General features: G+C 51.0%; 1 protein-coding gene across 7 annotated transcripts in view; it reads left to right on the plus strand.

Annotated features, from left to right (window-relative positions):
• Positions 1–12599, plus strand: part of Pitslre (cyclin dependent kinase 11B pitslre) — a 53748-nt gene that overhangs the window by 20098 nt on the left and 21051 nt on the right. For all 7 annotated transcript variants that reach the window (XM_077675656.1, XM_077675657.1, XM_077675658.1 and 4 more), the window contains 2 exons: positions 1811–1932; positions 6637–6768. In XM_077675656.1, coding sequence (XP_077531782.1) covers positions 1811–1932; positions 6637–6768 — 254 coding nt within the window. The remainder of the gene's footprint in view (positions 1–1810; positions 1933–6636; positions 6769–12599) is intronic.

Here is a 12599-nt window from a genome sequence, read left to right on the forward strand (position 1 = left end):
GCCACCGAGCCAAACTGAGCGGCATGGCTGAGAATGTGGCTGAAACATTGTGTTTTCGGTTCCAGCGCGCTTATGTTTTGGTTTCATCAAGGCTGTGAGCGGTTGTGGAAGATGGCTGTTGCTTCGCTGTAAGACTGCAGGCAATGCACGCCCTCTGCGCCTTCACTCTGAACTTGCTTGTGCTGTTTGCTGGTGCCGGCCGCTGCGCCACAATCAGTGGGAAATAACCAAAAGTGAGGGAAGAGTTTTTGTGTCACATCGCAGACAGATACCAAAAAATGCTTCAATGAAGGGTTGCATTGGAGCTTGACTGTAAATTTAGTCTGCCCTTTTTGCGAGCGTAGCTGCATGTATTGAACAAACAGGTTCTTGGGTGCTTTTCTCCCGCTTGTTAATTCGGTTCGCCTTTGAGGGGAGGTATTTATACTCATTTTCGCCTGTGGACTTTGGGGTTAGCTTTGCTTATGGGTAGGAAGGTCCAGCATTATATTGCCTTCTAACATGCTTTCGTTACATAATCTACAGCGCACGTTCATCGACTCGCAACCCCGTGACGGGCGAAGGTAAAGTTACGTTCTGCTTCGCAAGCACTGACACCGCTCTTCAATAGAAAAAATTGCAAGCAAATGCCTCGTTTTACCTAATGCCACTGTGAGTTTGCTTAACGCTGCCGTCTACCAGAAGCAAAGTGATAGCCTGTTTTCTGGTCCCCTTCAACTGTGTGCATGAGGTTCACCCTTTGAACGGTGATGCAACGCTGTGCACTCGCTGGGTCTGAAGGCACATAACTCTGCTCCAGATATAGTGGAATAATTAAGTTCTTGGTTCGGAGTAGGTTCTACTGCAAGGTAGAAGCCTAACCAAGTATATAGATAGACTAAACATTATTGGCAGGCGGCTGCTCCCAGGACTGCTCCCAAACCGATGTACCCTGTTCCACCCGTAAATATGTAAACTGATGTCGGTCTGGCACGCATGTACGTGCTCTCTCTAAGAAATTTTGAGGTGATTATTTAGTCATTTGATCACACATTTTAGACTCCCATCATGCGTACCAACACGCCATCACTGCGTCTGCGTGTTCCCTGACAGGGTCATTCTCTTTTGCACGATCTTTCAGCGGGGTGTGCGAGCGTGAAAATGCTGCCCCATTCCTTGTGTCAGCCTTTCCAGCCGTGAGTGGAGTGCAGGATTTACGTGCAGAATAATGAGTGAAAAGAAGAACTGCACAAATGGAATGCAGAAGGACAGGCGGCCCCGTCCCAAAGGGATGCTTGCAATGCGGCGCCATCACAGTGGCAGGCGCGTGCTACCGGATGTTGCAACAGTGCCCGAGAGGTGAGGCATCGTGGGAAATATCCGACAGTGGAGTGCTGGCACGGGGCAAGGACCAAGACAAGGCAAGGGGGAACGGCACCGCGAACGGAAATGTGCTGTTTTGATTTAAGTGCTCATTGCTTGAACAGCATTCTTGAAGGAGGTGACTACCAGAACATTGGTTTGTCTGGAAATGCGCACACCCATGTATCGGCAAAACCTCTTTCAGGGCCCCTTTAAGAGGTGAAGTTATGGTCTCAGGAAGCGCTAGCTGATGCTGTTTGTTACGAAAGGGCCGGAAAGGTTTTGTAAATGCATCAAGGGCCTATAGGCACACTGCTCTCAGCTAGTGAGTGAGTGGTTGGGTGCTGTTTCGCCCCCTTTCTTTGCCGCCCCAGCCCTCAACACACGGAGCCACGACCTGGCTGAGAGAAGCAGCGTTATCGTGCACGTGCGAGAGTGCAGGGCTCACCGCTCCTCCTCCCCCGTGCAGGGAGCGGCTGCAGCGCGAGTGGCGCAAGGAGCGGCTTCTCATAGCGGGGCACTCGGCTGCCCAGCGGGACCAGAGGAAGGCGGCCGAGGCTGCAGCAGCCGCAGCAGGCCGCGCCAGCACGGGTGAGTCCCTGGGCGCCTCCTGGCGGGCTTTCTGGAGGAGGGCGCATGAACTGCTCTGCCTGGGCCCTGCTGTGTGGCGTTTGGTTTGAAGCGTGGAGAGATGGAAAGCCGTCTTTTGTACGGAAGTGGCACCATCGGGTGCTTCAGTTAGGGCACCACACCGTGTCATCACGGAAAAGAGTCCACTGAACTGCATAAAGCACCAGCGGCGCGAAAGCGTGCTCTCTCAGACAGTCTTGGGCAGTAACAAGTTACCAGTAACTAGTCACTTTTTAATCTTAGCAAATCGTAATTTTTGTGTCCGCAGTTAAAAATGCCAAGAAATTGCCAAGCGTGGGCCTTGCAGCAACCGCCTAGCAGTGAACAAAGCCAAGAAAATGCGGAGCGCTCGTGTGCGTGGCTCACAGCGACCGCCCAACGTCCCCAAAGCACGTTTGTCAAGCCAAGCATGCCCACCGAGGGAGGCTGGCGGGGAAAAACTCGAGCGTTCGCCTGAATCGTGGCAACACTTGCCCGGAGCGAGAAAGACTCTAGCATTCGCCGTAATGGTGACAACGCTGGCTCGGAACAAGAGAGACAGGTCGTAGTGTCAGCCCCTCCAAGGTGATGTCCAATGATTATCACTTCCAAAAATATGAAAGGAGCTTATACTTACAGCAACAATGGTGGATTACAGGTCGTTGCGGCAGTGAAGAAGCGGCAAATCGGCCACAATTGTGGACTTGAACCTTCGTGGTGACGGTCGTGAAGGTTGCGTACAGCTTCGCTACCTTCAACTCTCACACGTTAGTGTGAGCTTCCTTCATTTCTTTCAGTAACCTTTAACTGGAACTAGTTACTTTCAAGGTAGAGGAACTTGTACTGTAACAACCGTAAAATTCCAAAAGAATGCCCACCCGAAGTACAGGTGGCCATATTAAGTGAAAAATATGGGATAGGCGAACCTTCGGGGCAGGTGCAGAAAACTACAAGGCAGTGGCCGCACCGCCAACCAAAACTGTGACGATGTCAAGAAAAAACATGAGATCGGCAAACTTTCAGGTCAAGTGCGAAAAGGACAAATCAGTGACCGCATCAAGACGTGAATAGATGGTCCGTGTTTGTTTCGTTCACACATCGGTGCTAGAGCCACTGACTTTGGGGGTGGCTGATCTGTTGGGTTTCCCCCTGAAGGTGTTTCGGGGAAGGGCGTCCTCTCGGAGCTTTACAGTAGTTACTTTTAAGGTAGAGAAATCAGCTACTGTAACACTGTTACTTCTTTATGCAGTAGCGGTAACAGGAAATACTTTTGCAGTTACCGCCCCTTTTTTTTATGAAAAATTATCCGTCAGTGGCACTCGTTAAAGGGACACTGAAGCGAAGTTGTCAAGCTCCCGGTTTTGCTTGCGCTGCGTAGACTGGTTCAAATTAACACACTTTTCATCATTTATCCGGTTGATAAGTCGGTAATTATTTTATATAGCGTGAAAGAAGAAAAACTACCATACGCGGTCTGCGGCGGCAGCACCCACTAAGGTCTGTGACGATGCACCGTGATTGGACGATGTCCAAGGTTTGCATTCAAACAACTTTCGGTTTCAGTTCTGTAAAACAACATGCTTGACATTCGACGGCATCGTTGGATGGGCATTCTCGATATCTCAGTAATCGTCGTACCGTGCTTCTGCCATGTTGTCGGCAAGCCTCCCAGGACGGCTTGGAGTCATAGCAATCACTAGCCGAGGCCTACGCAGTAGATGAACACCCTCCGCGTCACCGCAGACGCTCAGATTCCATGCGCCTTTCCCCCATATTTGGAGCCTGCCTCACTCATGCCTGTATTGTAAAAAGCGTGTTCGCACCAGGCCAAGGGTCTGTCTGGCCTGTGCCCACTTACCGCAAGCAGTCGGTGCTTATGGCAACAGCATGCCAACGAGAACAACAACAACAACAAAAAAATGTACCCTTGGGGATTCGAACTTGCGACTTTCAAAAAATAATAAACCTAGCGCTCCAGACCACTCGGCCACAGGCCAGCGCTGCCAGCGTTGGAAATATGAGGTATATAATGTATAACCAGTTTACACTTTTATTTCGTTTTAGCATTTCCAGCAGCTTAGGTGACTATTTGTTGTATAGTGCTCGTGCAGTAACCGTCCCCCAAATTTCCACAATATCTCATGTCTAGCAATTGCATTTCTTAGACGGAAAAGTGTTTGCAGATGTGTGGTCGTGCTGCTGACCGCTGTGCTTGTTCACCCAGTGCAAAAAAGTGCTTCCTGCTCCCTAGTTTTACTCTGTGCGGTAAAAGTTTCAATTGAGTTTATCTCCTTAGTACCTATATTGACTTCGCTGACTCTTCTCCCGCCTTCAAGTGGCCTTAGATTTTCCTACTAGCGTATCAGTCAGCGAAGCGTCGCATGTGCGCTTGTGCAGCGCTTGTGTGGAGCAATCTTGACTTGGAGCTTGATACAGTGTACAAACTAACAAAGTAAAGAAAGGCACATTCTTCCATTCACAAATGTGTCGTGGCTTAGTTTCAACTGAGCAAACGAATTTCGACGACTCGTCGGCGGCCGGCGGACTAAACGTTGGGCCGGCTGACTCTGCTGGAAGGTCGGCGAGCCGTGCAGCAGCTCAGTCAAGCCAAGTCATCTCCTCCTCACGTCACACGAAAACGCTACAAAAAATGGGCAAGGATGCAGAGACGAGGGCAGCATTTTCGAATTGATTATTCTACTAAATAAACCCGCGTAAACTCGCTCAGAATGGTTGAAACATGGCCTATGGACTCCGGACTACAATTTGGGCTAGTAATTCCGCAATGTTTACAAATCGCTTCATTGTGCCTTCAAGGGCTAATGTACTGCTCAGGCTTCCCACTGTTTGGGGTTTTCTTCTTTGCTTTGTCCGCTACACTTTCACCTTTCCACAGCACGCCTTCCCTCACCGTTTAGGTGGATTATCTTCCTGGCAGAAGACCGGGGTTGGAGGTCGGTGCGTCATGTGCATCGAACCTCCCATAACGGTGCGGAGGTCGAGAACAAGTGTGGGAATGAAGTGACTGCCTCAGCCCCCGTGAAAAACGACAAGGGTGCGAAAAGAAGGGGATTGCTTAGAATCTTGTGTTGAGCGGAAGCAAGAAAAAAAGGACCGCCAGGGAGGAAGCCGGCCCACCCTTGTGAAGGAAGAGCTCCGCAGAGGGGGCGCACCCAGGACGGGGCACCCGTGGTGGCGCCAGGGGTGAATCAGCAGAAAAGTTGATACGGCGGTGGGGGGCATTGGGCTTGAGTGCGCCCCCTTTTAGGTTCCCTGCATCGAGGGTTTTGCCATGGGCAGTTTTGACAACCTTCATACATTTCCATTAAAGAGACTGTCATTTGGCTTGTATTAGTTTTGTGCAGTAGCGGAGAAGTAACGAAGTTACTTTTTTTTGTAGTTACTATAACTTTAACAAGTTACTTTACAGTAACAGAGTTACTTTTTACTGGTAATGTGTCCATGACTGGTGGCTGCAGACCACTGTGGTAGGTTATGAGCTGTGCCATCGTGTGAAAAGGGAGATTTCCCATTTTGGTGTTTGAGCCTGCTTAGGTGAGGCGGCGCGAGAGCTGAAAAGGCTTCGGCCAACTCTGGCGGTGTGGCGGGAAAGTAGCGAGACCTTGGGAGCTGCGCACGAACTGACACTGGTCATGGCGTTTTCGTCGTATGGCAGTCAGGCGGACTCTCATTGTGGACATCTGAGAGTGAATGTTTGTGAGGCAAGGTCGCTGCTGCCTCTCTGGCTGTTTTCCTGGCTCCTCAAGAAATTGCTGGAAAATTGGCTCCAGTCTCGGTAGTTTGGATATTGGCTGGCGGGCGTAAGCAATGAACGCAAACGCCCTTCAGCAGCCTTCCACCAGCTCGGCTGCCAGTGGCGGAAGCAACACCTCTGCCACTGTGTAGCCTCGCAGAGGAGCTGACTTCAGCAACGAACGCACTGATTTGTGAGCAGGGCAATATTGGCGGTTCAAAAGAACCAGCCTCGTTGTTTCTCTGCCGTTTAACATGCACAGCACTAGAGTTCTTCTATGCATACAGCAGTTGCAAAACTACGCTTTAAAATCCGGGCCCTGTGAGCGCCCCTGAGTCCTTGTAGATGGGGGGCAGCTAGTGTGTTGGCGAGGCACAGAGGGGACAGAAGCTGAGCCTTGCTAAGCGTTGACCTCCATTATGCAACTGGCTATATGAGACTTGCTTTTGTGCTTACTGATGTTTTCGTGGCATTTTGTCGGCGGCTAGCGGCAGGCTAGTGTGGTTGCTTCCTTTTTGATGCACGGGGCCTGTGGGGAGTTTTGCAACTTCCTGTATAGAGTAACTCTGGTGGAACACTGTGGCCGCATTGTTGCCAGTGGTCTGAGTTTTTGCACTAATTTTGGTTCACAAAGCGTACACCGTGATCTTGGTCCACCAGTGTAGTGCACGTGGCCCAAGTTCTCTTCTCATTTAGCTCGGTCGAACAGAAAATAGAGACGGGTGGCGAAAAAAAAAAGTGATACGAGAGCGACAAATGACCGCCTACTGGAGCCTAATCGTGGCAGAGGGCAGTTTCAGTTTGTGATTACTGCGTGTGGGCCTGTGATTGTTTCGAGGCGGCAGGGCCAGCTGTCTTAATAGCCGCTAGAGTCTGCTGTGTGGTGTGACCCGTGTGGGGGGGGGGCCTCTCTCTCTCGCTGGTGGCGGCAGAGCCAGCGAGCAGCAGCAGCGGCGGCAGCAGGCAGCCCCGAGAGCGCAGCAGGAGTCCCCTGGCCCGGAGTGGGGGGGACGACGTGCCGGAGATCTCGCTCATGCTGGAGGACGAGCGCCTCACCGACATTGGCAAGTGCACGCTCCTCCTCCTCCTCCCCCCCAGCGGGAGGCTGTGGGGAACCCTTCGCTTGGCAGGAAGTGCGTGCTGGGAAGGCCTGCTGTCCCGGGATGTCGGGCATTGTTCGGCTGGCAGAGGCGGCCTCCCCCTGTCACTTTGGGGTGGCTGCATTCATTCAACCTGGGAGCTGTAGGAGGGGCCAGTTGGGCAGCTTGCAGGATGGGTGCGTGAACTTTTTAGGGGAGAAGGCTGGGCTGTCGGCGTCTGATGTATAGTCACACCAGGGCAGTCGTTTCCCAACACCTCGTGCTAGAACGTTTCATCTCCGTGGGCAAAAAAGCCTACTAAAAGAACACACCGGGACACTTGTTTTCCAACTCGCACTAGAACACCTCCTACTTTCAAGACACGAGACTTTTACAGCCAGGCTGTACACCTCTACCCCTCAACGGTTTCATCTCCGTGAGAAAAAACGCCAAGGCGTAAGACGCCGAGAGCTCAGCATTGAAACAGCATTATATACTTCATCATAACTTCGAAACCGCATTATACACTTATTCACTGCAGGCTTCACCGCTCCCCAGGTTTTGCGTTAGGGGAGATGACCCACTCTAAAGCACGTTGTGTTAACAGTGAGGAGGTGTTGATCTGATCTGGCGGAGAAGGTAGAGGCTTCAGACAAGGACAAATGGGGAGGACAAAATACACAAATGAGGATGGAGCCTAATCTAGATGATCCTGCTTTATAAGAAGACAGTCGTACGCACAAAACAGCCAGTGGCTTCGATGAGCTGACCCAGTGCGCTGGCCGTGGCCAATGTTGTGGCACTGTTTCCCGTGCAGAAGAGGGTCGCGTTGCGGCCACTGCGGGGACGACCTACGAGGACTTGCGAAGATGTGGTTTGGCGTTGAGTCTCCTGGGCATTTGCGTCCAGCAGAGAACTCTGCAAACCGGCCACCTCCGACGTCGGCGTGCACTTCGTGTTCCTCACTTCTTTCGAGCAGTCAAAAGGCACCTCCCCCCATGTGCCCCCATCGGAAAGAGTATTTTCTGGAGGAAACACTTCCGGTGCGTCGGTGGTCACAGCGGAATCTCCAGTCAGTTTGCACGCCCGGCACCACGGATCACCACTACCAACACCACACTTCCACGCCATATAGTAGCACTTCCCAAACACTGCATAACAATGAATCCGAAAAGCACGCAAACAAAAACTAAAATACAGCTACTGTATTTTCCGGTCTATAAGTCGCACCGGTGTATAAGACGCACCGGTGTATAAGACGCACCGGTGTATAAGATGCACCGGTATATAAGACGCACTTGTTAATTAGGTAAACTCATAGTGAATCAGATAGTTAGAAAGTGCGGCGAAAGTACATGGCTGCAGCGGCCGCCGCCTATTAACGCATCCCCCTGTAAGGAGGGCTATACTTATAACATCCAAAGTCTAGACAACTAAATTCTCAAAAATGGTTTATTGATACACACAGATGGCATGTACTTACGGACGGCATTTAGGCAAAACCATCGAAGTCTTTTTCCTCAGACTCGCTAACAAATAATTCAGTATCTTCAGTGGGAGTTCCACTGGCACATCACTGTCGTCCTCCGACTCTCTGATGTCTTCTTCACCAACATCGTTACCACTCGCGGACCGGATTACTCCGGCCATCATCAACCCGGCTACAACTGTTTTTGTAGAAATGGAGTTCCAAGAGTCGGAGACCCATTTGGCCACCTCTCCAAACGTTGCGCGTCTCTTGCGTGCTGTCCTAAATCAGCGCAATAAAGGTGTCATGGCAGACAGAAGTGACGCGACCGGAAGCGGCCTGAAAATCGAAACTTATCCGCAAGCTGTCATTTTAAAAATTAGCACCACGTTTACCTCCTTCCGAGTAACTTTCTGTAATAATTCATAACCTGCATTTTGTTTTTGCAACCAAGTTTGATGTTACTTTGAATTTATTCTAAGCTGTAGTTACTGCACATGGCGTAAAGTGGCACGCGGTTGTTGCAGGCCATTATCATTGTTTTTGACTAGAAAAAGCTGCAAATCCTTTGGTGTAACGTCCCGAAGCGACATATGGGCTATGAGAAACGCCGTACCGGTGGGCTTTGGATTGATTTACACCATAGAGCTGCGCCTCAACGTGCGCTGGCCACGCGTGGCCGCCGCGAACTGGATTTATTCCATACATAAGTCGCACCGGTGGATAAGACACACCAATGAAAATTTCAGAAAAAAACCGCGACTTATACACCAGAAAATACGGTACTTAAGATACAACAAACACACTCACTGTAACTCTTGAATTGTGTCTAGCACAGACGAACCATCCAGCCTATAGCCCAAGTACAAATGTACTGCAAAAACCAAAATAAAATAATAGTTTACGATTTGCGATTTTGCAAACACCGAGATACAGTCTACGCTCGTTACAGCGGATCCGGCAACAACGGACTTTCGGTTACAACAGACCATTTCTGTTGGTTTGTCTGGTCCGTATGCATTTTAAATGGAGGCCACTCCACTCATAACGGACCCGGCTGGAGCAGACTATCGGCTACAACAGACTAAATATTAGGCGAAAATTGTTTCGACTGAATGTTTACAGCGTACTTCCGCGGGGACGGCACCCGATGCGCTTTTTCTTTGTTTATTTTGGGAAGAAAACTGTTATGTCTGGCAACATTGCTGGCAGCCGGGTCATTGGCGCAGCCAAGCCAGTGCCAGTTTTTTTGCGACCAGCGGCATGAGCGGCAAGGTAGCTCATTTCACTGTCGGATAAATTAAGCGTAATTAACGCTGTCGAACATGGGCAAAAACAGGCTGACATCGCCAGAAGTACAGGCCTGTCTAAGCAGACGGTCCGCTCTATCGTCAAGAACAAGGCCGCTGCCGATAAACGCGACTCCGGTGAGATGGAAAACAGGGCAGGCGCCTCGTAGGTGTTGTGAAATCCCCCCCCTACCCCGAGACGGCCGCCGTGAGAGCAGTCTGTCTTGATGTTACCTAACCGGCCGAACCGCTTCCGCTCACTGACTAGCCAGAGTCACTGTTAATTATTGATAGTGACGCTGGCCAGTCAGTGAGCGGAAGCGGTTTGGCCGGTTAGGTAAAATCAAGACAGACTAATCACTCACAGTTGTGAAACGACACCAGCTGTACTGGACGGGAGCAGTCTGTCTTGATTTTACCTAACCGGCCAAACCGCTTTCGCTCACTGACTGGCTAGTCAGTGAGCGGAAGCGGTTTGGCCGGTTAGGTAAAATCAAGACAGACTGCTCTTGCGGCGGCCATTATTCAGTAGGGGGGGATTTCACAACACCTACGAGGTGCCTGCCGAAAACAGGGCTCTCGAATACTTGAAGTGGTGCACTTGGAGGCGAGTCTGCCCTCGTCAGTCTTTTTATGTAATAAAAAACTTGGGCATGCATCGTTCCCGTTCCGTTCGGTGAAAAGGGTAAGAAATGCCTCAAGTAGGGGGGGTTGTTCCCCATCCATTGTGTGCAATCTGCCAGTAACCGTGCGCAGTCCAACTGGTCTATCTTCCGATTTTACAGCTGTTTCAATGACCAGACTAAAATCGCTAAAAATGTGGAAGCTGCCTTGAGGGAACATCAGGCAGCGATCCGATTTGTTTGATGAACGGTTTCGGGAAAATCTGTCTCGTCGTGAGGGGTTTTAAAAGAGCCTAGCTAATGCTGATGGCCACGCCTGATGTTTTACAGCGGCTTAATAATTGCGCCTAGTTATATTGCTTTATTTGCTCAGCTCATGATGCGTCTTTACACGCTTGACCGCATGCGCTAGGCCTTTTCCAAGTGCCGGTGCTAAGCTTTGGAAACTGTGTTTACGCGATTCTTTGCCCTCGCGGGAACACTGTGCAGAGGTGCTGCAGGCGTGTAGAAAGAACAAAGTGTATGTGCTATGCATATGCAATATCGGTCAAAGTACCCACTTTAGGGCTCATACCCCACCCCCCGTCGGATACTGCATACTTCGGCTACAGCGGACGTTTTTTTCTGGATTCAGAGGGTCCGTTGTAACGGGCGTAGACTGTATCACCTTTTTTCTCCGCCGTCCCCTCATTCAAAATATTCACCAAAATAGAACACCTTATGTCAAGGTACAACGCTTGAGCTGTATGCACACAGTGATCCAAACATTTTCGGAAAAATCTCTCTTAAAACAGGTTCATATCTTTATGCCACTCGTTTCTAGTCAAGTCTACGCCATGTCTTCAATCCAGTTTGTTCACATGTAACTTCATCTTCACCGTCTTCCAACTCGTCCATTGGACTCCTTTGGCTAAGTGGTCGGTTAGGCTTCTCCGAGGGATTCTCGATTTGCCATTTGCGAGGGTGCCTCCGCAATAGTATCTTGACACATTTTGATACCTTTTGATTGCGCCAGCTGTTGTGCGCACCCTCCTGGGCCTCGTTACTTGAGCTCTCACAAAATGCGGTTCAACTTTAATCCCGTCGTGAGCGGGAACTCCCTTGCGAGAACATGCTTGCTTCAGCTGGACGCAATGCGTCAAAGCTGGGTCGCTCTCCGCTAACAACAGCTTTTTGCTGGTGGCCAGGTGCTTTTGCAGGACACCCATGTATTCGTGCCCCAAGGCTGAAAGTGGAGTTTTCCGGCTAAGAGCGCGTTCCAAACTGCTCAGCCAGCTCGTCACAAGGCTACGCGGCTCGTTGATCTGGGTGCTGCACTCGACACGTGCCACTTTCGTGCCTGGAACAAGCCTTTCACCGGGATGTGTGGCTGTTCAAAATCTTTTCACCCTTTCCGTTTTGCGGCCTGATCATTGCCAGTGACCCGCATGGCTTCTGTCCCACATGCGTGGGGTTCGATGCTCTTCTTGCATCCCTCTTTGCAACGCGGCTCTCTCTCTCTGCAATGTCAACATCTAAATCTGGAGTCGCGCGCTTCTTTTCTTGGAGCAGTATCTCGCGGTCTAGCTCGTCGCATTCGATTTGGAGCTTGCGAATTTCAGCCTCCCCTGCGAGAGCTCTAGGTTGCCCGGTGGCGTTGGCCCCAGTTTGCTAACCGTTGCTTTTGCTCGGTGCCCACCAGACCCAGCCCTTTGCCAACTGCCAGCCATTTCCCCAACTCCATGTCCGGCGCCCTCTCCTCTCCACCAAGACTCGCCTCCTCCTCAACTCTCTGGCAATTATGGAGGGCTCTGTGGCGGATGCCATTTGTGCGCTGCAGATTGCTTTGTCTATGAGGAGGGGCTTTTCCTGGCAGAGAAGAATGAGGCGTCAGACAAGAGACGAATCGTGCTGACGGGACATGTCCAAAACAGATATCAAAAGGGAAAATCAACAGTCCAGTCTCTGCGAAAGAAAGTTCAACCGAGAAACGTCCAGGCTCACGTGTGCTATGACCTTGTGCTATGGCCGGTGCTGTGACCTTGCCGTTGGTGCTGGCCATTGCGAAACGGTGAAGGGCGGTTGAACATTGTGCGCCCGCTAGTCGGGCTGCAGAAGGAAGGTGGTGAACACTCCTGAAGGCCGAAGGGAGGCAGCAGAGAGCTCGCTGATCCCCGTGTTCCTCCTGCCTCCGACTTGCCCCCTCACCGGCCACGGCAGGAGCGCTTCTTGTCACTTCCAAGCACTGGCGACAAGTGCCTCCTCACACCCGGTCGGTTGTGTTGCCTGGAAGGAGACTTGCGAGACTAGTTCCATCGCCATGGCATGCATGCAGGTGCACTCGGGATAAGGGAATTTCTGGAAGGGGCGCAAATTTACTTCTAAGCATTGCGGGCTGTCTTTCATCTGTGGTGGCTGGACCCTGCACTTGGCCATTCTGAAACGAGAGGGTTTTAT

The sequence above is a fragment of the Haemaphysalis longicornis genome, unplaced genomic scaffold, assembly GCF_048455015.1.
Source record: "Haemaphysalis longicornis isolate Haplotype H1 unplaced genomic scaffold, Haemaphysalis longicornis Haplotype H1 scaffold_7, whole genome shotgun sequence".
Classification (NCBI taxonomy): domain Eukaryota; kingdom Metazoa; phylum Arthropoda; class Arachnida; order Ixodida; family Ixodidae; genus Haemaphysalis; species Haemaphysalis longicornis.